Source organism: Pleurodeles waltl, chromosome 6, assembly GCF_031143425.1.
Source record: "Pleurodeles waltl isolate 20211129_DDA chromosome 6, aPleWal1.hap1.20221129, whole genome shotgun sequence".
Taxonomy (NCBI): domain Eukaryota; kingdom Metazoa; phylum Chordata; class Amphibia; order Caudata; family Salamandridae; genus Pleurodeles; species Pleurodeles waltl.
The window spans coordinates 214,349,009-214,376,371 of NC_090445.1; the positions used below are offsets into that span (position 1 = coordinate 214,349,009).

Here is a 27,363-nt window from a genome sequence, read left to right on the forward strand (position 1 = left end):
TATGCAAATATGTCTGGGGGGGGATTCCTCTACTCCTCATGTTTTCACGAGACAGGTCTAGGCTTCCCAAATTGGAACCCAATGTCCTCCATGTAATGTATATGGATAAGTGCAGGCAGTTCTGCAGTCGGTGTACATCCACAGCGCACACACTGCCCGATACTGTTATCTCACATATTATTCTACTACCAGCATGCCCACATGCAGCGCATGCACTCAGTCTGCACACAGTTTTCAGTAGTGCGGTCTCTCTATACTGTAATGGTATGTTATTTAATATCTACTGCCAGCACTTATATTTACCACGGGTGCCCTATACCACACTTCACTCTGTGTAGTGTGTTCCTTGAGAGCGCACATGCACTTAGCACATTTCTGTCATACATGCACTTCCACATCAACCTGATGTAGGCCAGGGGTGAGTTATGCACAAAGCAGCAGAACTTTAAAGTGAGTTAGCCTGTAGGCCTCTTTCCAGTGACTCCTGGTAAAAAAAACAAAAAACTTGTTTACTTCTAATAACTACACGGTGTGGTGCCACCACTGCACTTGTGCTGCTTTACTCCTGTTGAAGACAGTAGCCTTCTACCACTGAGGGCAGCACTTTAGGCACCCCATCCAATCCAACAAGACAGCAATCTGTGACAGACATATGTCATGGCGAATATGCATGATCTGTGTTCGCCTGTGACACAAAAATAAGCATTGGGGATCCAGACAAAAACATAGCTGGGCAGTCAGGGCAAGGGTACATGTCCCTAACCATGCAGAGGACTTTTCTGTCCCAGCATAGTCATTGGTTAGAAAAGTTTGATTCCTCAGAGCAGGGTCAGTTCAGGTTATGCGGAAGAGTCCTAATCTTGTGTGTGTGATGTAGGTCCAGAGGCTGGTAGCAATGTAGAAGCCCAGGGATTTGGCACTGTCTAGGAGCAGGTGAGGAAGTAAGCTAGTATCCGATTCAATAGTCCTTGTGTAGCAGTTGACCAGGGTGTCCTCCGAGTGGACCGCTGATGGAGCAATTTGTTTTTTAAAGCCACTCAAAGCTTTGTCAAGACCTAAAGCTCAGTTCTGTACTAATAATGCTGGTCCCCTACATAAACCTTAGAAAGACCCAAGTATCTATACTTTTTGTATTGCTTGGTACAACCTTGGACAAAGCAGGCATCTTGAGCTTCAAAGAGAAGAGTTGTCCTCGAGACTCTATTGAGGATCAAGATGTGATTCCCTTACTCTGCAATACATGTAAGTTGTGCTGAGACGACTAACACCGTTTTACATGACTAGTTATGGTGGGGTGCGAATGTGGGTGTCCTATGCATCTCTGAAATATGGAGAGATGATGGACATTTTAAAGGTCTAGGCCTCTTCCACTTCTTTTTGCAGTTATTACCTGCCGAAAGAAGTAAGCCAACTTCAAACTGATAGAGTAACTCTAGAGCTGTAGAACTTGTTGTGGCTATAGGGTCTTCAGTTGGAGGCACGGCCTTTACCTACTCTGTTACCTCTACTTAAAAGCCCTCTTGTGGATCCTACATAATGACAGTAGTAGCCCACTAGAGTAAACAGTCTGCACACTGTCTACTCCTCTTCCCACCACCACCACCACACTTCAGCGCCTTGATCCAAGACAGGACAGGAGCACCACTCTGGTCTCGCGTATGACACTAACATGCTTGGCCACACAAGTCTACCCTTTCTAACAGAGTTGTTCCTAGCCTTGTAGCGTGATACCAATCCAAAAGTGCACTTCAGTCCCTCACAAGGGACTGACTATACAGAGGCAGTTTCAAGAAATCAAAGGGCAAGAAAAATGCAGTGTAGGTGCCCGGTGAGGCAGAAGCATGTAGTTTGAGATCTCCTGTTTCAATTCCCATTCATTAACATTAAAAGGTACCTGAGAAACTCATGGGCGTGCACACTCAAGCAAGTGGGCATGTCCTCGTTCGTACACTCACGACTGGTAGTTCAAAACTCTAAAATGTGCCTACTTTGAGAGAACTTGCCCAGTGCCGGGCATCTGGGTACCCATTGTTTGGAAGCACACAGGATGTCTGAGTTACTGCTGTGTGGTCTGCCTCATTCCTGGTCCTTCAGTGGAAAGTTGAATCTTTATCTGGCTGGGCTTGTAATATTACCTGGGTGCTATGTTTTGATCCAATCTTGCATCATGATGACTGAAATTCTCTACAAAGATGTAGTTTTTCATGTGTTCGCTTGTGCTTTGTGTTAGTAGCAACCTTGTCCCTACCTGCTATATCCCTCTCAGTTGCCTTTACTCTTTATCGCCTAGGAATAACATACCATGGAGTTCATTAGCAATTGGCCTTCATAGGAGGATGCACCGGAGTATGTGTGTCAGGAAGCTGTGTATGCCAAGGACTACTTCTCCATTACCAAAGCACAGACCCTGCTGGTAGGGAGCCTGGTTTGCCTTAGTGAAGGGCATACAGCTTCATCAAAGTAGCAAGAGATTTTACTGGATGTATGGCATGCAGCTTTATCAGACTAGCAAGGACTTCCTTTAACACCAGCATAGCCCCGGTTCCTTCTCTTCAAGGTTTCCAGGTATCGGTACTGTACAAGACTTGTGCAGGACTCTTGACTGCTTGTCCGTCCCAACTACTCCTTTTGCTTCCACTGGTGGGCCCCTCTGCTTCAGAATGCCTTTCACAGTGCCTCTTGGACCATGCAGGACAGGAAACAAAACACGAAACGCTTCTTAGCCACACCCACCCTCCAGTCCAGGGATATAAACACATACCTTGCTGGAGTACTTCCTGGTATTCCAAGTCCCACAAAGGCCTGATAACAGTAGGGTGGATAGGAAGTAGGACTGCGTTGAGGACGAGTAGGGCTAAGAGTAATGAGGATTACAGTTAAGTAATCAGGTCATTACCTCTACGTCCATCGTCCTCGACCCAGTCCTTACACAATGAGGCATACCAAAGCAAAAACTCAGAGGAAAGGTCTTTGTGGCTGCCAAACACAACACTTTAAAAACCACCCAAAACAGCTAAGTGTAAGATGCAGTGATTTAATGAAACTGGAAACAACAAGCAGGTCAGACAGTGGCAGCCCCATCCACTGCCTGCAAGACCGCTTGTCCAAAATTCACATGTGTAGGCTCTGCACAGTTCAGGCTATAGTGTCTGATGAACGTGGTTTCAGAAGCCCAGGTACTGGCACAGCAGATCTCTTCCAAGTGGACCTCCTTGAAAGTAGCCCAGGAAGCCATGAAACCCCTAGTTGAACAGGCTGTGATGGCTTCAAGGTGCTGGCATAAGGCAAACCAGCACCTTGGTAAGCCAAAGAAATTGTGTCCTTAATCCAGCAACTGAAGGTCAACTTGGAGACTTCCTTACCACAACCTGCAAAACCAAAAGTCACAAGAAGGCTGTCAGATGTCCTAAAAGGTGCTCTTCGGGCAACATACAGACACGGCACACTTAACATCCAGTGTGTGCAGTAAGTGTTCCTCGGGACAAGGACAGAGATCAGGGAGAAAAGTTCTTGGGAAGAGTGGAATCTGGAAGCAGTCTTACGAAGAAACCCCAGATCAAGGCTCAGGACTATGGCATCCTCCAAAAACTGCAGAAATGGAGGTGAAAAACAGAGCAGTCAATTCAGCCAACTGTCTAGCAGATGTAACAGCCATCAGGGAGCTGACTTAAAAAGGAGAAATGTTAAATCCACAAAGGACTGAGACTCAAAAAGTGCAGACTGAAGAGCATGAAGAACCAAGGAAAGATCCAATGAAGGAACATAAGACTTCACCAAAGGTGTGTAGAGAAAGAAAGACGGGGTCATGAAATTCCGGATAGCAGCCCATTGACGCTTCAGGATGGACAGAGTATAACCCTTCTCAAACCCATCAACAAAAAATTGTAGGATAGCAGAAATTGGCCAGGTAACAGAAGAAAAACTGTGAAGGAAACACCATGAATTACAATTAGCCCAGTGCTTAGAATAAGAGGATAGTGTGGACTTTCTACGTGAACCTTGCACCGCCGAAATATGATCTGGCCAATCTTGCCTCAGCAAAGTCCTCTGTTCCACAGCACGGCCACAAGTGTTGGGGAAACAGGCAGGCTAAGGCCAAGGAAACTCAAAGACGAGGGGATTCTCTGCAATATCCAAGGAGAGTGAACAGCCAGGCTCCTCAGCAAAGGGAACCAGGACCTCGGAGGCCAGAATGGGAGCACCTGCCACCACCCGTGCTCTCTCCTGCTGGACCTTCATCAGAAAGAGTGGAATGAGAAGAAAGGGAGGGATTGCATAGAGAAGCCCCTGAGGCCAGTGAAGTGACAATGCGTCCAGTCCCCAGGCTCCTTCCTCCAGACTTCTGGAACAGAACCGGGCAGAAGCGAGTTTTCCCTTGAAGCAAACAGATCCAGTCTGGGACAGCAGAACCTCCTGCAAATCAACTGAAACACCCAAGGACATAGTTGCAGTTCTAGGGATGAAGGAAAATTCAGACTAGGAGTCCCCCACCACATTGTCCACACCCCTGATATGCTGAGCACAGATTGACTGAAGATGACACTGACAGTGTGCAATCGAGCAAGCCATCAGATTGAGCGACTGACTGTGCGTACTGCCCTAATGATTGATGCAGGCAGCAGTCAATGTGTTGACCGAGCGGACCAACACATTACACCTCACTAGGTGTCCTGAAATGGCGCAGGGCTCTCTCCACTGCTGACAACTCCCTTCAGTTGGATGAGCGTCTTGCCTCCAGTGGAAGCCAATGACCCTGGACCGACTGGTGACATAATGTAGCACCCCATGCCAGGATGCTCACATCGTCACCAGCACTAATGGAGGAGCGAGATGCAGCAATATTCCCCCGTTAAGAGTGGAGGAGTCCAACCACCATTGCAGACTGGAGATCACATCTGGTAACACAGGGATCTTCTGAGGCCTGTCTTGAATGAGAAACCACACATTTGTGGAGGTGCTGTGGTCTCGATGTAGACAGGCCTATCAGACCGGAAGACAGTGGCTGCCATATGACCTTGGACTTCCAGCCACTTTGAAGGTGGTGCTGACTTAAGAGCCAACAATGTCTGTAACAGACTGCAGCCTCATGATCCTGGCCTAAGAGAGGAACACCCTGTCCCGAATTGTGTTGAATTCTGCTCCGATAAATTGCTTCCTAGTGTTGGGCTGAAAGTTGCGTTTTGGAAAATTCAGGAGAAAACCATGACTTTCTAGCATATGAATGGCCTGAGCTAGAAGATGCTGCAGCACAGAACCAAAGGAGCTTGATGTATCCAGTCGCCCAGGTAGGGGAGTATGGATATCCCCTGGAGATGGAATTGAGCCACCAAAGGAGCCACTACCTTCGGAAACGCTCAGGGAGAGGAGCGCAGACAGAAAGGCAGGACACAAAACTTCCAATGGTGACCCATCACAGCAAACAGGAGAAACTTTTGAGGCTCCAGGGCAACTGGGACATGAAGGTATGCATCTCTTGAACATTCATTTTGAAATTGTTCATCTGGACCGACTTGTTCAGGGACTTTAAATTGATCACAGTCCGAAATCCGCCCCCACCATCCACACCCCTGTCACCTTTGGCCAGAAACATGATGGGATATACTCCTGTCCCCCTCTGGGCAGATGGTACCGGAACAATGGCGTTCTTCTTGGAGTGGCTGGATCTCTGCCAGCAAAGGCTGGAGTTTTCATTGGATCCCACGGGACAGGGGTCACAACAGTTTCTGACTAAGGAGAGGTCAGGAACTCTATTTGGTAACCCATGTTCAACACTCATTTGCCTGATGTTGTAAGACCTCAGTTGCCCCAAAACAGCCGGAGTCTCCCACCAGCCACAAATGGAGCTCCAGTGGGGGTGCTTTCAGCGTAGTCGGGACTGGTGGAAGTCATTGCTTGACTCGGTGTGACTTCTTCTGAAACTTCCCTTAATCCTTTTGCTTGAAACTTCTGGCCCTCAGAAGAGGCCGGCTGTCTGCGATAAGGCTGACGAAAAGAACTTGTGGAGGACACCACTAAAGGTTTAGCACGTTCTTTTTTCCAAAAAGACAAAGAATGTTTCCTTTCCTGGAAAACACAATGTAACTTTTCCTCCAGATCACAACTAAACAAGCGGGACCATGTAAAGGGCAGATGCATCGCCATGGAGCTCTGTGCTGCATCCGTATTTCAACCCTTCAGGAACAAATTCCTCCTGGCAGCAATCGAAGCACTGCAGGACAGAGGGTACACCCTCTGAGTCAAAAGCAATGTCCAACAGGAACTCAGCCTGTCTTTCCATAGACTCCAAGACGTCATGACACTAAAACCCTTTTTAACACTATGCTGGAAGGTGGCCAAAGTCAGTCAATAAGGAGTGTGCCACATAGGCCCCATATACTCCAGCAAGCAAAGCCAGATGTGCTGCCACATAAGCCTTCATCACAGAATAATCCACTTTTGTATCTGCCACATCTTTCGGAATATTCTCAGCCATGTAAGGCCTAACCACCAGACTTGCAACAATGTAATCCAAGTGAGCATTCTTCGGTAACTTGTCCTTCATCTCCTCTAAAGGATAAAGCGGGGCAAGGCAATACCCTTAGGATCTTGCCACTCATTTAACACATCCATGACAAACAGATGAATGGGTAGGGCAGCACTAGGTAGTTTCTTTAACTGAGGCAACAGACTCCCAGAAAGTACTGGGGATGGTGTCTGTAGGAAATCCCATATTGTCGAATACAGGCTAGTAATTCAGGTAGATCCTTAGAAGTGTATTTTCCTGTGTGGTCCGTGCTCTGCGACAATTCATCAGAGGAAGAGGCGCTGGAACGATCTGAGTAGAGATTCTGCTCCTTGAAACATGAGGCCTCCTCTTTTTTTCAGTGAAGACAAAATCTCCACTATAAATTGCTTCAATTTATCCTTTCGCAATCGTGTGCTCTTGGAAGGAGGGGGAGAAGAAAACATCACCAGTGAAGACGAGAAAGAGACCATAGAACTAGATGTGCAATGCCTCTGTTTTTCAGTATTTGTACCCATTGCCATTGAATAGGACAAACTCTCACAAGCACACTCTGAGGAGTACCAAGTGGGTAACATTGCAATAGCTTTTAAAAAGTGTGTGCGCGAATTGTAGGCACAGCTGCTTATCACTCCCCAAACAACACCGCTGCTCTCTACAAGAACGTGGAAATGTCAAACTCACGGAGGCCAATTCCCAGTTGATGCAAAGCTTTCCTGAAGGCGTGCACCGGACACGCATACAACCATACCTGAACTATACGCTGCTCACCAGGGAAAGACAAACAGAGCACCATGGCCTACACAGCTTGCATTGAGATAACTGAGGTGGACTTTTCATAATAAAACAAAGCAGACTGCTGAGACCTGAACGAACATGCTGCCCTGGTTGGCAAAGCAGTACTCCCCTCATGTCCTGAGGGAAACATGGAGCTGTAGGAGAACACAACGCTGCCCAGTTATCAGGGTTATGGCCTACCTATATACCGGATGCTATGGGAGGCCCACTGCAACCCTGTCACTTGCTGCTCTCACGACAGTCCAAGGGTCTCCCTGAGCCCTGTGCATGTGGATACCCTCAATCAAGGTGGAGGTGAGAAACCTGGCAGCCACCTCCGTGTCTCCTGCAAGTCCCAGAATAGCCAGGAAACTAAACAGGAAGTGCTCCAGTAAGGTATGTGTTCATATGCCTAGACTGGAGGGTGTACGGGGCTAAGAAGTGTTTCCTTTTTTGTGTCCTGTTTTAAATTGTACCATAACACATTGTGCAAGGACAGAAAGGATCGACGACTAGGGACGTAGAGGTAATGGCCCGTTCCCCACCACTGATGCTTGTGCTCTGGTACCATTTTGTCAGCACTTGGTTTGTGTGAAGGGTTAAGCAGGTCTTAAAATCACAAATTTCTTACTAGACCTGCAGGTCGAATAACTTGAATAATCTACTTGACATAACTGATATGTACTTGACCCGTAAACAGGTCTGAAATTGTGTGATCCTAGGCAAATATTTTAGAGTCAACTTTTCCTTTATTCTCAGGAGTGCACTTTCAAATAAATGAGTTCAGCATTTCTGCAGTAAAAAAAAAAAAACTTGTTTGATTTAAATAGGCTAAATGTTTGCTCCATGTATAATAAGAATCTAGCCCAACTATAGGGTTCACATGCTGCATAACATGTCTTAATTTACTAATTGCATTGCCACCAGGACAGAAGTATTTTCCAGTTTATACTTAAACACTCACTTGTAATAAATATATTACTAAAGCATGATGTCGTAGCACATTGTCGTTTCCAGACAGTAACTTTCCAAAAAATGACCACAAACCTTCTCACTAACTTGCAACTTTACTGATAACATTATGTAGTGTATTACTAATGTGTGAAAATCGGGTTTCAGGAAACATATTTATTATTTACACATCGTATTTGTTTTCATCCTATCAAATAGTTTTTTCATCGCACTGAAGAACAAAAAATGGTCTGTCACAGCTACTGACGTGTATTTTGAAATGTTTGTGCAGGTGACTTGGTTATTTAGATGTTGTGTGCAAGAAAAATCCACACAGCATTTCCTTTCACACTTTTTACAGCACGTCAGACAGGTCACCCTACAAAATCATGGAACTCTGCAGTCAGAATGAAAAAAAAAAAGAAATGACTCTTGAACTCTGTCTCTAAACACAGAGCAAATGTAACAAGAACAAGATTTAAAGGCTTATTTTTCACTTTGACTGAACAGAATACCTTTTCTTTGTCAACAACAGAAAGGGTGATTAGGTCCTAAAAATAGCTGGACCTGATTTAAAAAAAAAAAAAAAAAAAAGACTCTTCATCAGTAAATTTTCTAGACCTGCGTTTAAGGGATAGTGGGAGCTTTTTGGGACTTGGGTTAGGTTTGTTGGGAGCACTCTCTCTATCCAGGCTCTGAATGGTTGCCTCACCCGAGCCTCAAAATTGCTCTCTGTGATCTTCAGTCATTCACGTATAGAGCCCCCTCAGCTCTTGTAGTTTGCCTCTGGGACACATTTAACTAGACCCCCACAAGGCTGCCTAGTCTGTCTATCTAGCTCCAAATCTGTATTCTCCTCATATGTGAGAATGCTCACTTTGTTCATACATTAATTTATACATATAGTGCTCACATCATCCAAAGGTGCTAAAACGCTTTTACAATAGAATTGGATTATTACCAACGCTACATTTTAACATACACTCAATTTCCTTGTAAGGATTGGATTGTGTAGGGAGGGGCGAGAACCCACCACAAATAATCATCAGTCCTTGTCGGGGTGAACAGCAAAAGTCACTAAATAAACCTGTACTTAATTGGTCTCTAGGCACAAAGCAGTCAGGCTTAATTTAGAGACACTATGTAAAGTATTTATGCAGTATTAAAACTGTAATTACATCGAAATGCAAAACGATAAGAGAGAGAGAGAGAGATTTTTTTTTTTTTTTTTTTTTAAGATTAGGGCAGTTATCGCAAGTCACGCGCACTTTGTAAGGCGGTAATGCTTTCTTGATTGTCAGGTGGCCAGGCTGGGAGGTTGGCGAGCTGTTGGACTGCCGCCAGTTACTTTTGTTACCGGGATTTCCCAACATCCCGTCTCCGCACCCGCAATATGCAAAAGGCAGCGCCAGTCCGCAAGCCGTACTTCTTGTTTCATTCTGACTCAGTGGTCACATGCCTGGCCAATCACGTGACTCGCACCGTCCTATTATCCCGGCGCAGCCCCAGCTCTGAAGTTTCATTCAAGGAGTCCTCGCGCTTGCAGGAGCCTCTTTTGAGCCACAGAGAGCAGGTAACATCGCCTCTGTTATATTAATTTAGAATGTGTTATTGGCAGTCAGTTATGCGTGTCTACAGCTCTTCTACGGAGACCCCCATGATTAAACAACCAGCATAGTGATCACATACATTTCAGCGTTAAAGAGAGGACGTGGGCCTAGCATGTGCACTATGATCACAGCAGGGCTTTCACTGAATTAGTTGAACAACCTACCTACAATAGGTACCAGACCCATATGGAAGAAACTGGCATCCCGCTAGGTTGTATCGTTGGAAAAAATCAGTAGTAATCAACTTCAATAAAGAAAGATCTTTTAATGGGAACAAAAACTCAGGTAACCTACTGCTAACATAACGTGTGCATGTACATAAATTGTGTCGGTGCTGAAAGTTCACTGTAATCCAGTCCTCAAGAGAAACGTGTGAAAGTGCCATTTCGGGACAACTGTGAACTTTAACCTAAAGTCACTTTTTTTTTTCTTTGTACATTGTCCGTACATTTATTAGCTACTCTCCCGTGCTGTTAACAATTTTGCACAAACTCCTGTTTGTTTGACTTGATTTGAGTGTAATATATTGTTTACATATGTTTATAGCCAGTAGGTATATCTGTGCGGCGGGGGTTATACTTGGAAGTGTTTGAAACTGGCGTTTCACAAAGGGCGTGGTAGCTACTGAGACTAGAGCAGGGCTGTTCACTCACAAGCCTGAGGGAACAGTTAAGGAAGTCGATAAATGTGGTTGCAGTGCATTTTAGAAATGAAGGGGCAGACGACAGTGCTCTGGCTGTTGGCACATTGGTTTCTTTAGAACCAGCAGGGAGGGTCTCGTTGGCACAGAGTAGAGGCTTGAGAAGGGTTGGAGGGGACTGCCCATTGGGATGCTTTAGTGAAAAGTAATCTACTTTCTTGAAGTTTTTCGACTCTTCGAAGCATCACAGTATGTGTTGTGTAAAAAGAAAAGGTGCAATGGATCTGGGTGCTGAGCACTTACAACGGGAACATTTGTCATTTGCAGGTCCTAGGCTCTAATCCCATTGAGAGTTCAGAAGGTTGAGTGTCTGCTGCAGTGGTCTTTGTGTGTATTGTGCTCATCCCGGATTCCAATGCAAATAGGGTATCTTCGTCGGTTACTGCACTGTGTGCTTGTAGTTTTTATTTTATTGTGGGCATTTCATACCCCAGTTTCAACCAGCAGTGTAGTGTTTGTGTATATACACCTATTAGTATATATGTGTAATATAGATGTATTTATTATGTCTGGCTGTCGTCAGATTTTTTTCTTTTTTTTTTTTACACGTTTTCAGGAGTACTACAGCTCTACCCAGATGATCCTTTGACTACAGATTTTGATTTGTAGTAGCACATAGCTTTTGAAAAAAGTAGTGCCTACCCTTCAGCCAGCTGTGATCATTTACTTATCCAGCAGCTTGAGCTCGGGTCTTTCAAGCAAAGCGATTCTGTTTGACCGTTCGGATGCAGCTGGTCATTTAAGGCCACACAAATGGCAATGCTGTACTATTAAACAGCTTCTCTTAGATAATGATGGTACTTGTTCATCTTTGGTTGCTGTGTGAGTTTAAGTCCAATAAAGTAGGGTTTTAATAGGTCTGACTTGTAGATCGGGTATTGCCAGACTTTGTGAATAACGAGCTGTTAGAGTAATTGAGAGTAGCTAGGCTCCATCCACATGTTGGTTCCTCAGAGTACAGGATTTGATTGGGCCGAAGTTGTGTGCTTCCATTGACAGTGCTTGTATGGCACTTTTTGATTTGTGCAAAAACATCTACTCAAAACTGCAGAACTGATTTGGGTATGGTGCCTAGCCAATGCTTTCTTTAGGCCTGATCTATATATTATGAAATGTTACAATAAGCGCAGTAGGACTGGCTTGTAAATTTGAAATGTTAACATTAATTCATTGTGACCGTGGATTGTTTTTACTCTGAAAGCCTGCAGAGAAGGATCTTGTTTCATGGAATGTCAGATTACTGTATCAGACAAAGGTTTTGGTATTGATTGTGCTCTTTGACAAACCTTGGCTATAGAAGGTTTGCTCTGAGAATCCTTGCTAGGCCATTTAAAGATATTGTATTTTGCTTAGTCAACTGTAATTTTGTATACCTTTATAATTATGATTCTGGCTAGTCGCTTCTAGGTGGGAAAGCATACACTTAAAACAGTAGGCTTGAGCTGGTTATGGTGACAAGCTACAGCAATTATTGGTGTACTGGGAAAAATCCGATTCCATAGATATGATCTGCTTATAATGAAAAAGTATGACAAAGGCTGTAGGTCTAGATTTTTTTGTTTGTTTGTGGAAAGCATGTGTTAAAGTCAGAAGGCCTTTAATAGTGGGTTACCACTCTGTCACAGGTTATAGGTTCATAATCTGGCAGATTACTGTAGTGGGTAAGGATTTTGGATTATGCCACACACATGATAAACACCCAGGGGGGAGGAGGGCACTATTCTTTTTAGGCCCTGTTGAGAGGGGCTGTATGGTTTTGAAGAATGTATCTTTCCACATATTATTTACTGTATGCATGTTGGTAGTCCGTGTATATGCACTTGAAATTGCCTGTGTTGGTTATGATGTCAAACCAGTGGTAAAGGCTGTAGGCATTATAGGTTTATTGCAACAAGTTATGCCAGACTCCAAAGATTTGATCCATATATTTGATCGCTTTATTATGAAGCTGTATGACAAAGCCAGTAGACCTCACTTATTGTGACAAATGTGTTAAAGCCAATACATTTTTAAGGATGCATTGTACTGTAGCCTGTAGGTGGGTATGTTGGTACATGAAATCTCCCAAATTACTGTAGTAGGCAAGGGCATGCGTGTTGGTGACCCTCCGGAACAAACCTTGAGGATAACAGATGCACACTACAGTAATCCAGATTAGGCTCTTTCAGGTGGAATTTTATATTATTTTGACAGCTGTATTATTTTTTAATTATAGGAAATTTGCATTTTGTGCATGGCCACCCCATATTTATTGCTGCACCTTATTTTCCTGGCTTGAGAACTCCTCTGTTCTTTGCCACTGGTTAGTAGGGGTAAAGTGCCTGTGCTCACCCTTTAAACATGGTTGAATTAGCATACTCGTAATTGGAATATTTCACTATTATAAAATGTCCCTAGTATATGGTACAAAGTGTACTCAGGAACTAGAAGTTAAATACTACTAGTGGACTGCAACACATGTTGTGCCTTCCACTACTGTGGCAGTGCAAACATGGATTCAGGGCTACAATTGCAGCCTGAAAGTGTAAAAACTGCAATTTTACCTTTCAAAATTAAGCATTTTGCCAGGTCAAAACCATCCTTTTTAAATATTAAGTGATCCCTTTGTAGGCCTCGAAGTCCACAAGGCAAGGTGTTTTGTATTTAAAAGGAGGACCTGGAGAATCTTAATTGTAACATGCCAGTAGACTCGCTAGCTCCCACATTCTTTTTCCACTGTGGCTGGCCTAATTGTCCTATGTATAAAACCAGAGCACAAATTACAATCCTAACAACATATCTCAGGAATGGGACTAGCAAAAAAACATGATTTATGATAGTTGGTAAAAATCCAATTCAGTGGTGTGAAATGCCTCCCAGGAGCAAACAATTGGCTGACTTGAATGGGCAGATAATTATTCCTGAACTCCCCAGAAAATGCAGGGTGGGGCCTTTGAGAATCATTTTTGTCACTACAATGTAAACTTTTGCTTGAGTGACAATTACTGCTTGACTCCTGTTTTCTGGGTTTATATACAACTCTTGAGGCACACTTGAAAGGGCCATTGTCTGGTTACTAAATGACTCTTCTTTCTGGGTTCATTATGTGTACAGCGGCTACCTTGAGCTAAATCTTGGTGTTGGGTGTAGGATGAGGACACTAGGATTGTGCTCCCCACATACACACTCCGGCCCCAGAGTGCACGTTTAGTGTGGCGGAAGACTTCAACCATGTTGAAAATGCTGACATGTGGCATTTGGGTTTGTTTGCAGAAGGGCAAACTAACTGCTGCAAAATTGGGAAGGGTCCTCTTGGGAACTTTTTTTCCCCATTGGAAAGGCTGTGCTCGCGAGTCATTTCTACACACTAGTTAGGACCAAGGATAAAGGTGAAACCTGTAGGCACCCACTTGAAGATCTTTTCTGGATCAGCAGAAGATCAGAAAAGGACTCTGCCTGCTCTGTTACCTGAGAGGAGCCCTGTAGAACTGGACCTGCACCCTGTTGTATCCAGCACAAAAAGTGGATGCCAAGGTTCATTTGGCTGACCTGTGTGGCTACAGGGAGAAAGCAAACTGCAAGAGGGTGGAAGTATCCAGCTGACCAGTGACTACCTGATCTAAATGAAATCCTGCTGTTGGTTTCTGCCTGACACCATGTGAGTCTAAGTACCTCGCCTGAGGTCTTGTGGGGAGCAAAGAGGTGTGATAGGAGTCTTTAGAAGTGTACTCCTGGACTTGAAGGACTAAAACTAAGTGAGAAGGGAACATCTGTGACAGGGACAAACTTGATTGGTGTGTCCGACACATGTTCCATCGTGGTCAGCTGCAAATTGCACCTATGTCCCAGTCTACTGCAACCACTATTAGTTGGACTTTGTGATTCTTGGTACTAGTTCTGCTTAAAACTTTAAAAATTCATACACACCTTTGTTTCCCTTATTGAATTTTCATCATTTTGGTGTCATTTTATTGTGTGCCTAAACCTATCAATGAGACACTAAGTCAAAAGCTTGGCTTTTTGACATTGCCAATGTTTGTTTTAATTTCAGCAGGAATATCGTAAACTTGATGCTGTATAGATAGACAAATACAGCTCAGAAATACATAAATCATACTTATGCAGACTAAATCAGTGTTCAGATAGGTCTTTAAAAAAAGTACTTCATGCACATTAAATACAAAACATAAAATGATAAATGTATAAAATGAAAATCAGACTTCTTTAGTCTCTCCTGAACTAGGAAATTAGTATAGGTCTGTCAGTATTAAACATTGTAAAGCTGTTTCCTTTGGTGTTTGACAAGTACAGTAGTAAAATACAGGGATGTGGAATTCCTATTGCCCAATGCCCAGGGCATATTGTTTGGGGTCAAGGGCAAGAAGTTTTAGTGTTTATTTTGTTCTTGGGACAATTAAGGCCCAACCCCCTGCAGCACAAACTCTTTCACTTCCAGTTTACAGAAAAAGGAACTGTCTGTAGTTGAGGTAATATGAGTGTACATTTCTTAATGTTCAAACTTGTATTCATGGTTCATTAATGAAAAGCTTTCATTATTAGGGTGAGCGCTGAAATAAACGTTTTAAGGTCACTGCACTACTTACAGTGGTTCCAGTGGAAAACAAAGTGTACACACGTTTTGAATATGAGGTTAAGTATAATGCTCCCAGAATTCTCTGATTAGATGCAAATGTTTCCAGAAGCTTGTAAGCAAGAGTGACGATTCTTGCTTTCAAAATAAAATGTTCAGAAAAAAATGGAAGTAGGGAAAACAAACTTTTTACTACTATGAAAGTTTAGGTGCTTTTTCTTTGAAGCGTCATTTTCTAAAATGTATTGATACATGCTAATATTTCCCAAAAATATTCCTAAAGGAAAATCAGTGTAGCCATTTTTAACAATATTATGGGAAGAAAGCATGAAAATAAACAAGCACTGGGAAAGTCAACCGATCCGATATTTTTTGTGAGTCTTTTCGTTCATTAATGAATGTCTTGTTCTCACATGGATTTTGTACCACTTTAATGTTGTCGGAGCTTCCAGGCCTGTGCCATTATAACAAACACTGGCAAAAAGGAAAACAAGTTTTTGGTCTCAAAAAGCACACATTGCCACCAGTGGCGTAAGAAAAGGCCCCCTCCAGGGGTTCCCTCAGCACAGTACCTGCCCTGAGTGAGTCTCTCCATGTTCTTTGCAGGGGAGCCCATTTCAGTTTTGTTGCGCCACAATTGCCACAGTAGTTCCTGGTACTGAACAAAACTACTTTGTGTGCCAATATGCTCCTTGTGGAAGAGCAGAATACAATCACTCACAGTAAAGCCAGGTGATCGATCGAGAGAGAAATAGAAGTTTTTAATAAAAACAAAATGTTTTTGTTAACGCTGGACCGAATTAGGGACCCAATTCTTAAAGAAAGTCACAAAAGTGCACCCATGGTATGTCTTTGAATTAGTAGCTTTCAGGAATTCACAAGAACTTACAGCAGTAGACCAGGAAATTGTACCCCAGTAAATATTTGTGAACTGTATTTTAGCACGATCAAATATGCATGTGTAGACTTGCTCATGTTAAAATATATTTAGCGTTTACAAGTTCACTTTCCCTCCAACAATTTTTTCCTAGCACTGGAAGACCTTCTACTTCTTTCATTGTCAGGAGTACAATTCTAATCTTTCTACCTTTCTCATTTGGGAAAAGATTAAAAAACAGGAGGTGGAAATCCTTAAAACATGCAAGTTAGTAGATTTGCAAACTCCAAAGGCATTCCAGCCCTGGAACTATTGCTTACTGAGAGTGTAGAGCTGTGGAAAGGTGGCAAAATAAAGAAATATCTATAGTAGGGATTGAAATTGCAAGTATTCAGACGGTATTATAGTAGTAACACTGGCATAATCAGTGAGGCTATTATCGGAGGTCTTACATAATGAGATTGCTGCCATAATTTGTCTCCACACTACATGGCACCAAAGGGACAATCAGATTTTATTTTTTACAGGACCAGTAGATTTCAGAAGCAACCTGTCCCATGAACAAGTAGATATTTTAATAAATTCCACACCCCTGAAGTAACTTACATTATAAATCCTTAATATGGCTACACACCAGTCTTTATTCTTGGACTATGAAGCCTTTCTCATTTTGAGTTGCAGCCTGTTTAGCAGGAACTGGGACAGGTTTTGTTTGGATTAGAGATAGCCCTAAGCAACAGTAGGTATTTTTGTTTTGTTGTTGAGGAGAAATGGATAGGGGAGGTTGTGTGTGTGTGTGTGTGTGTGTGTGTGTGTGTGTGTAAGAACATTTAGAAACGGTTTTGTTGCTTGATAATTGTTTGGTGTTAACTTCTTATAATGTATTTTATGGGCAGGATGTTTATGTATGGAAGAGGGCGAAGGTTGATTCCAATTAAAATATGAAATATTCTGACTACCATTGGTCGGAATTCTTGCAACTCATTGCTTTCTTCTTATTCAATAGCTTGCCTTACTTGTCTTGTGCTTTTTTTTTTCCTTCCCTGGAGCATAGCCTCTTTACCAACCTTTTGATTGGCTGACACATTCACAGAATTTCTTAATTTGTTCCTGCAGCACACCATGAGGGTGCACATGTTTTTATAGCTCTTCACGTGCTGCTTTCCCTCTACAAATCCCATGCATGCTCCTTTTTATCCCTGTGGCTTGTACATTGCTTTCCCTGCACCTTCTGACTTTTGGCTGTCCCCATACAGCATCAAATGTCTCTGTGGTTCTACCACCCACAGCCCCTACCTGGTCCTCTCCAACCTCTAGTGGTCCTTAAACTACCATTTTAAGTATTTATTTATTTATTTTGAGGGTGCACAACTGCTATTTGCTGCCAATCCTCTCCGTATGTGAAAATGCGATTTCGTGCAACTCCCATTTTTTTTTCCTTTTATGTACCAATCTAAGTAGCATTGGCTACTTTAGATCAGTACATTAAAAAACAAAATCAAAATAAAATGGCTTCTGCATCGTTCCCCTGGCATGTGCATGCTTGTTGACAGAAATACACCATTACATCGCCACACGTGCACACCTATGAAATGATGGAGCTGCATCAGTGTGCCTTTTTTTGACCGGTTTTCCCCAAAGCTGCATCTCTTTCACAATTTTGCTCCTGCTGCACACCATTTGCAAAAAGCTTGGTCCAACCCATTGTAGCGAAATATGTTTTTGACCATTGACTGTGTTGTACCACTTTGCACCTGTATTAGCTTCCAGTGTTCACCAGTTACAGACTACATTTTGTATTCAGTTTAGCCTTAGATTCATTCTGCCTTTTGATTTTTATCGTAGCATTAGACACTGCCATGTTAACGGCTGCCTGAAATTTGCCACATTGTAAACTGTGCATTCTGTCTTGTTTTTGTGCTTTTTCTCACCAAGGGCTTTGGTTGATAAGGATGTACTTAGACGGCAGGGAGAACGGCCTTGTTTTGACTTAACACGTTGGGGTTTGGCAACAATCCCAAGATGTCACTTTCAAAGCATACCTAAACTAGCCAGCATATTTGAATTGCAAAATGGGGGGTTTCCAGAAAGCTCCATTGCTTTTTTTTTATTAAGATACAAAAAGACCCAGTGCGACAGTGAGAGGGTCAGTGGCCTCAATCAGGATTCTAGAAGTCAGATGCTTGATATATTTGCCGTGAGGGTAGAGATCTTTCTCTTTCGCAGTCAAACAGGGTCATCGTCTTGCTGGCATGAGAAAGATGAAGCACCTCACAGGCCCTATGGTGATGCATTTTTAATTCATTATTTGCTCTGCATTATAATATAGATACATATATTTGCTGTGTATATTGCAGTGGAGAATCATTTTGGTATGTCTTCATTTCATTGCTGTGACTATTTTTAAACGTGTGCTTTCAACATGCTAATCTCCTTTTAGGAACCTCGTGGTGAAATAAATGTCTTCTTTGGATTAAGAAGTGCATTCCAGAGTTTTTGTCAGCTCGGCCATTAGTGAAAAGGAAAACGCCCAGCAAGCAAAACCTACTGGCTTTGTTAGTGCTTGTTTTTATATAGGGCAGAGTACCGCAATTCTGTGGTTTCGGAGTACTTTTTTATTAGCAACTTTATTTGAATTTTAAAGGCATGGAGTATGACAGCAACAGAAGTAATCTAAGGTTTTAATGCGATTCCACAACTTACATAATCTATAAATTGTCCAATACATAAGGCTTCAAACACCATTTGTATGTAATAGGTTGGGACAATCTACAAGCAGAAATGTAATTAGTCACTGTATTAGATTTCACAACTAATATTTGAATGGACGGGTCCGAGTCTTCATCTTCCGCCTCTTCGGAGGATAGATCACATAGCTGGGAACGGCAGAGTACATCCAGTAACACCGCAGGGTCACCTCTAGTACTTGAACTTGTTTTTTGTAGGTTACACAAGGATGCCACACCCTGTCAAATCTCTAGACTTTGGGCCTCATTACAAGTTTGGCGGGCGGCGGAGGCCGTCCGCCAAACTTGTTCCGCCTTAAGGCCGCCTGTGCTGCTTGAACACCACCAGCCCCATTAAGAGTTCATCGCAGGGCCGGTGGGCAGAAACAGCATTTGCGCCCGCCAGTAACTCGGGCAGTGGAATGTACGACAGGGCTGTGCATGGGGGGGGCCCCTGCACTGCCCATACCAAGTGCATGGGTAGTGGAGGGGCCACCCCGACGCCCCCATTCCGCCAGCCTTTCTATGGCGGTGTAACCGTCCTGGGAAGGCTGGCAGTATGGGGGACTTGTAATCTCCCAGCACAGCGCTGCTTGCAGCGCTTCCCTGGGGGATTATAGCCACTGGGACCGCCATGCTGCAGGCTGGTGGCGGTCTGGCGGTGTCAGCGGTCAGACCATTGCTTCTCCGCCACAGTCTTGGTGCGGTCGGACCGCCTTGTCTGTGGTGGTCTGACCGCCATCGCGAGTGTGCTGGTCTTGAGACCGCCACACTCGTCTTTAGTTAATGACAAAGGCCCTCATTACAAGTTTCTCAGTAGAAAAGATGGACCCTACCTTACCCCACCATTTGTTAATCAGTAGGGTAGTTACTTACTTCTGTATCTGGGCTATGGACAATCGTGTGATTACAGGACCACCAAACATGGATCAAAATAACACTTTCCTCCCAGCCTTTCCAGCAGAAGTTTCTTTAAGTGTAGTAGAATGTAGATTCCTTCTTGTCATTAGTTTGTACACTTTGTCCCTTTGCTCACTGCAGATAGGATTCCTGGGGCGCCACTCTCGTCCTTTTTCAGGAGCCTGAATGTATCTGTGCTTTCATGTTATGCACTTTTGTCTTTCCTTGTATGTGAATAGAGATTCTATTTGGGTTTATTCTCTACATATGTTGTTGCTGATTTTTTTTTTTTTTTTTTTTTTTAATTTTTTTTTTTTTTTTTTTTTTGCCCAGTCACCCGATGCAAGACTTGAATAATGCTCATATTTTCTCTAGTTAGGGCAAAGCGAATTTTGATATCACTTTTGGAGAGGAGATCTCCACCCCCAAAGTACTCTTCCAGTCGTGGTGGATCTCCTTAGTTCGAGGTTAAGAATACAGGATCTGATGGGCCCCAGTGGAATTTTTTTGGGGGGAGGTAAATGTTTAGAATCTGAGCCGAAGAGATGGGTATGTTTTGGAATGTTTCTGCAAGTTGTTTTTTGTTTCTGATAGAGGAGGTTGGTTGTGGACTGGAGAAGGCATAATCCCTAAAGCAGACTCTCGCTGGGAGCCACAGAGTATATTGGAGTGGGATTCTAGACCGAAGCAAATCAGTCTTGACCCTGCTCCAATAGGAATTGATTGGGGCTCGTCACTTGAGTGCAGCTCAGTTTCAGTGGCACAGTGAACCAGAGACCCACGTCTGGGAATGCACATCACACCTGGGGTGATGGATCAAACGCTTTAATCTCGCCCACTGGTTAATACTTGGACTGCATCCCAGTCTAGCGCTCATTCGGACACCATGCCACCTTAGTTGCGGATTAGCCTTATGAAAATCCGTCTTGACCCTGCTCCAGTAGAAACAATCCAGCCCAAACTGGTAGGTCAGGTCCTCTCTGAACTGGAACACAAGCAACCCGAGACCGGTTCCTCCATATATCAAGTGACATTGTTTGTCTTATTGCATGGATTACTGAATAAATGACCCTCAACCATTTACTTATGTGGTGCATTTAGATAATCTCTCTTCCTCTAACCTTTCTTACGTGTGTCCCGGAGCCTGCAGCCTTCATTCGTTAGGCTTCTCAAAAATCTGCCTCACTCATTCCACCATTTCCCAATCTCTGGCCTACTCTGATGTTCTGGTGTAAAACAGGTCATCCTCCAGTGTTCCCCATTCTACCTCCTGGATCAGTGGACAGCTTGCTGTCCTCACTCATTCATGATCTTTCCTCTTGGACCTCTTGGCATCTTGCCATTATCCACATCTCCACATTTGGTCTTTTGCCTTTACACAACATATGGTACTCCATTACCCCAAGCTCATTTCAGATGAGTCAGGATAGCTTACCTTTCTCCATATTTATTTATACTTTTAAGTTTTGGTTGCCTTGTCATAGTTACTCTTGCTCTAGGCAAGACTGCTGGTTTAAGGATGACCGTATTTATGTTTGTAGGCAACTATGCCTATCCTACAACAAGTCGCAACTGTCGTCCCAACTTTCCCGGCTCACAAGCAGCACCTCACTAAAAACCTAAACAGTAAAAAGTGATTTAAGGCAGCCTTTGCGCAAGAGTGTGACATCTCGGAGTGTTGTGGTTCAATGGAGATTTCCTCTTTCTCACATGAACAACAAGTCTCAATCAATGAAGGAGATGCAGTAAAGTTTTCAATAGATTTTATTTAACAAAACTGCAGTCTACGATAAGTTGTATGAGCTGCAATGATTAGGATAATGAACAATGCAAGAAACAGAATGGTAAAGACAAGAGTCATTAATACAAAGACCCCAACCATCTTGCAATGGCATGAAATGACATGAGATGTGGAATATGTCCTAATAACCTAACCTAAAGAGAGCTAGGTATGTTAGACCTAATCTGCCAATGCCATGTCCATGAGAAGAGCCCTTCCCCCCCCCCCCCAACCCTCATTACCTTTGAATGAGGTCTCTAGCTCAGACTTCGTAGGGACACGAAGACTGGGTCAGCGTCAAGGTGACGTGCAGCATCGATAGCAGCGATTGCATCTGCTCGGAATCCCTCTCATTATCTAAGTGAGTTGCATTTTTATACAGATCTGCTCAGACCCCTGACATAAATCTGTTCCCAAACAATAGATAACAAGATATGCTTGCAATGGCAATTTATGTAAACAATTCCCCCGAAGGCGTGAAGAGGGAAAGTACCCTATGTGAACACTTAGTTTGTTTATCTTTGTCGCTTGATATTGACACCTTAGCGTGGTGTCACTGATAACGTGAAACTAAAACAGTGGCCTAACTAGAATTAAGGCAGCCATCTTTAAAGATAGATATAAATAAATAAATAAATAAATGTGCTACAACGGAGCAAACTAAGTAGGGTAAAAGTCACTAGGTGACGGGGCACGAGTCTGCAAGCCAAAGGCTAAGCTAACTCCTGTTTCCCATTAAAACAAACTAGGATTCACTACACCCTCCCCATTGCTGTAACAAGTAAGATGCCATAAGTTGATGCCACTGAAGGTGAATGAACCCAAATGCTAAAAAGTGCTCTGGACTAAAAGCATAAAACTTAAGCACAAATCTAATTTAAAAACATGTTAAAAACCAAATAACGAAAAAAACCTACAAAGAGAAATATTGTCGATCATGACAAGAACAGCAGGCCAAAGAGAGGGCAATAAATGGAAACTTAGAATTTGATATAAGCCAATCATCAAATCTTCCTAACAATAGTCATGATCTTGAAGAGCATCTTCAAAGCCATCTAATAGAAAGGACCTCAGAAAAGAGGCCACATCATCAGATGTTAGATCGATTACAGGACAGGCAGAGGGATCCATGGAGCAGTAGTGCGTATTAGTCTCTTGTGCAGGTCCACCTGCAGGAATGGCACTCTCGACAGCGCCAAAAAGAACCAGATTGTTCACCAACGGCAGCTCATAAGTGGCCTCGCAAATCAGCCTTAGGCTCAAGGGGCATGACCGTGAGTGAACCCTCATCGGGGACATCAGCAATGCTTGGTCCACAGGAGGCCCTTGCGTAACAGCAAGACACACTTGTAGGCAAGCGTTCGAAGAGGCACCATACACAGCGAAAGACTGGTTGCATACGTCATAGTAGTGGTCAGAATGACAATGACCGATCACACTCCAAATCCTCCAGCAGCTGACAATTAAAGACCTGAACCATGCGTTCACAGCACAGTTAAGCTGGTGGCAGTGGCTCCATTGCTTCGCGTAGCTGAAAAGACACAACCATTGCGAATCAGAAGAAATGGCAGCAGTATTCCGCCTGTTAATGCCAAAGTAATAGGGAAGCTGCCAAACGCACTTGAAAAGAGTGAATGGATGACCAATTGAATGACTCAGAAGATGGACAAAAATCCAGACCTAACAGCCTTGGGGTGGACAATCCCAGCAGTGCTCGAGGTGTTAAACTCTGAAATACCAGCTCTCCAAAGTGCTTAGGTAAGTTGGTATTTAATAGGGATTGTATCTTGGCTGATGATCTCGCAATCTGTAGAGCATACGTCCCTGTAGCTGATGTCAACTCGACTTGTTTTTAGAACAGTAGCGTCTTTTTAGTCTGCTCAGCTTGTCATAATTTACAATAGAAGTATCAATATGCGCCCACATTTCTGCTCTCTCGTGTGGGGACAGGGGGAATAGAACTTGTCCACAACACGTAACTACCTTAGAGACTGAAATTGCGTAGGCCATTCCTGGTCGCATACCGCAACAGCTTTGGTCGCTCAGCACCACACCTTCCATTCGAAAGTACAAGAAATGCTGGTCAAACAAAGGGACGGGAGTGTCCTTCAGAAAACAGGCCAAGTTTGCGACCCCCGCTTTGCAAAGGCCGTGAAGAGACACCTGCTTGCAAATCATTAAATAACTAACAGTAGTCTTGCATTCGCTTCTGCTAAGAAAGACCTCCTGTTTCGCAGTTCAGACATTTGTATTCAAGGGGTAAGTCCCACTCTTCTTGAATATAGCTATCTCCTAGTTACTCTTACCGGTCCACGGCAAGATGCTTCAGACATTTCGAAAAACGAAAAGTGGAAATGGACAGATTAATAATGCCATGTAGGAGCCAGATTGTTGAAGGACTCTGCAACTGTGTAAGGTAATTTTTCTAACTTCTGTATGTGAAGCCTGGTGAAACTCTCATCCTTTTTAGCCATTGTCTGTTGTTCTTTGGATAAATTAAAAGCAGTAAACAAGTCACTAATGTTAATGTATTTCCATGGAACTCGGCCATTTTTGATGTCCAACCTAACTGCATGATGGAACGTAGCTGATTTTGCCCATGATATAAAAGGGACATGTCTGTCTGAATGATATCTATTGCAGACAATTCTATGTTTGTCGGGGGGAAAAAATCCTGTTGGACAAAGTGTTTGTGCCGTTGTCGACAACAGCTAAAGCCTTTTCTAAGTTTTCCTTGTCGGTTCGCCTTAAACGTGCAGCAGCTTCTATCTGGGAAAGTTTCCAGATCTCATTATACATAGCAAAGATGAATCTTTTAGAGCTTGGCTTCCTAGGCCCTAACAAAAAGTCCTGCAAGTCTATATCTTCAGAAAGAGTGTTAAAATGTTTCTTAACTGCAGCTAATGTGATAGTCTGTATCCATTGTTGGCACAGTTTACAGACACTGTATATTGTTAACTATACCTGTGTGTTGACCTGAGACAAAGCGAGGGTCTGGCCAGCTAATCTTGAAACCCACTGAGGAATTCACAAAATGTACCTGACACCCATTTCTGTCTATTGGCCATAATAACCACCCACCAGGACTGGAAATTGAAGAGTTATAGGCACAAGCCTGAACCTTTGCATCTAGCTCTTCCTTGGTGACACTCTGGAAGAATTACCAATTATTAAACTTCGCCCGGGGCAGGGATACTGAGCATGTTCATTTCTTTTATTTTCGCTAACCCTAGACCAGATGTCTGTTGAATGATGTCATTTAAAAATATCATTTGCACAGGAATCGGGCACACTAACCAAAGCTTCCCTACCCTGTATTTGTCAATCATGTGTTCCCCATACACTATTTAAATCAATAGTGTTCCTCCAGTATTCGTAACCTTCAACTGCAAGACTGGAAACAAAGCATACATAGGTATCCCAAAGAGATCCTCCTAGGGAGTGCATTCTCCCCACCCCCCAAAAGGGTCGTCTTGGCAGATTATTCAGTGCTCTCTGGACCCCATATAGGTGATGAAGCCAACTGCGGCCTGAACCTAATACTCTAGCTGTCAAGGAGTGCTTTAGATCACGATTTCTCCTGTCTATGACAAATTTCCCTCTGGATGGTATGGTGGGGAGTATTGGAGTTCAAAACCCACCGTCCCCATGGTGTCCCTGAATGTCTTTGAGGCAAAGGCAGGGCCCTGGTCCAGTGGAATGCTGCAACCGCATATGTACAGATAAAAGATTAGCGAGTCTTTTATAACAGTTCGAGCATTAGCCGACCCCTGTGGCCATACCCACAGGAATCTAGAACAAAAATCTACAGCAACTAAGATGTATTTGTATGCACCATCAGGTTGAAGAGGACCGCAGTAGTCCAGGTACACACATTGTAGTGGCCTGTTGAACAATAAGAGGGATGTCTGCGGTGGGTGTTTTGATGTTGGAGCCCTTGATTTGCTGGCAAATGTCACAACAAAGGGCTTATTGTTTTGTCTTTGTATAGACCTGGCCACCAAAAGCGTTTCTGTAAGAGTGTTACTGTGGCCGAAATACCAGCATGAGCAGAAGCGACACCCTTATGTGCTGCTTTTATTAGATCTAATCTCTGGTCTTGGTTGGGGATCACTCGATCTCCAGCCCCAGGAAGTGTTGCATAGGCAACATTCTGTGCACTGATGTGGTAAGAGTATTTTGTAGGGTTTTCTTTTGGGAGAGACTTGCCTTCAGCCGAAGATTTCACGGCAGTCAATATTTCATTATCCAATCTTGTCTGAGAACAAGTCACTGCAGCCACAGAAGCCATAGCTACTGCAGATTTGGCTGGTTCATCAGCCAAAGTGTTGCTGATAACGTGTATTCCTACATATTGGTGGCCCAATGTGTGTACTACATGGGCACAAGGTAGCTTATCCTTCAGATCAGCCACCCTCCTCCACAGAGTTCTGTGTTTTATGGTGTTCCCTTTGGAATCTCTAAACCTGTTCAAACCCCAATGATTAAGATAATCACTGTAGGGCTGGATGCGGTAGTATGAGTCACAAACAATCAGTTAGTACTCCTGGCTCTGTGTGTTCTAGAGCTAAAATAAGGGCTTTGAGTTTAGCCAGCTTAGCCATGCAGTCCCCAAGGGTCTGCGTGTAGGTATTGTGAGGGTGGAAGACTACATTCTCCATCTCTCCGCTCACAGCTGTGCAAGTGGCTGAGTATTGATGTTTAGTACCTACAGCTGGTTGTGCTGAACCATCATTGTAAATTACAATATTGTATCTGTCAAGTGGCAAAATATCTAGAGGAGCGGGGTACTCCTGTTCGTATTGAAGAAATTCTTGTGTCTGAAGTTTCGGATCAAAGATGTAATCCACATCGGTGGCAGTCAAGGAAGTTGCCCACTGAATCCAGCATGGATGTAATGCTTTAGCGTTTGGAACGCTTGCTTTGGTGACAGCCTCGAAGGCTGGCACCGGAGTAACGGCAATGATGCGTTTCCCTTGGGCAGTGTCTCTCCTTAATGACAGCCATCTGAACAGCAGTTAGAATTTCTTTTACGTAGGTGCAAAACGTTCGGCATTGGAGTATAAATGTGATATATATGCTATGGGCACAGTATCCCCTTCATTAAAGGTGAAATAAGTGAACCCTATGGCACCAGCAATTATTCTGATGACCAAATTTGTCTTGTCACAGGTGTGTGTTTGCTTCTTGTCCTATTGTAATTCCCTAAGGATGTGTGTGTGTGTGTTCAGCTGTCCTGTGTCTGCTAGAAAAATCAGGGCTGATGAAATCATAAAGTGGCTTGATTCGTTGTGCATAGTCAGGAATGTAAGTTCTGCCAAAATTGAAGAAACCAAGTAAACACTGTAGTCTTTTGAGAGTGTTAGGTGGGTGGAGTTGAGCAACTTTTTCTAGAAATTGTGAAGCCAGGCTGTTCGCCTCATTTCATAGCTCGTATCCCAGGAACAATACACTGAGAGAGGCTATTTTAGTTTTCCTAAATATGTAATTTGTAGCCAAGGGCTGCGAATCCTAAAACGATCCGATCGACCCTAGCAAGATGAATGTTGAGGTCGTCATCTGTGAGATACGATATCATCCACGTAATACGATGCCTCAGGATCAATATCATGTAATAATGATCTAAGACTGGCTGAGAACAGCCCTGGGCTCTTCTTGTAACCTTGGGGCAAATGACAAAAGCGTTTTTGTGAGCCAAATGAGAATGAACTCATGTCCTGACTTTCATGTGCTAACTTTTGGCAGGAGAACCTGTTGGAAATATCCACAGTTGTTTTGTATTTTTTGCGCACTATGTTGTTAATTAGTGCTGTGCTATGTGAATTTTGTATAGTGCATGTACGTGTAGGACTATTTAAGTGTCTGTAATCTAAGACTATTCTAGAAGAATGGTCGGGTTTTGCAACGGGAAATAATGGGTTGTTTGTTGCAGAGACACAGGCCTCAATTACTCCCTGTTACTCGAGCTGA

At 43.4% G+C, this 27,363-nt stretch overlaps 1 protein-coding gene across 19 annotated transcripts in view; it reads left to right on the forward strand.

The window, feature by feature from the left end:
* The window catches only part of GRN (granulin precursor), a 1,029,241-nt gene that overhangs the window by 77,402 nt on the left and 924,476 nt on the right, over window positions 1-27,363 (forward strand). For 12 of the 19 annotated variants that reach the window (XM_069237888.1, XM_069237893.1, XM_069237892.1 and 9 more), the window contains exon 1: window positions 9,609-9,803. The exons of 6 other annotated variants lie outside the window; for them this stretch is intronic. In XM_069237888.1, coding sequence (XP_069093989.1) covers window positions 9,624-9,803 — 180 coding nt within the window. In that variant the 5' untranslated portion in view covers window positions 9,609-9,623. Of the gene's footprint in view, window positions 1-9,608; window positions 9,804-9,993; window positions 10,126-27,363 lie in introns of those variants that run through there. One more of the 19 variants, XM_069237889.1, reaches the window with a different exon arrangement.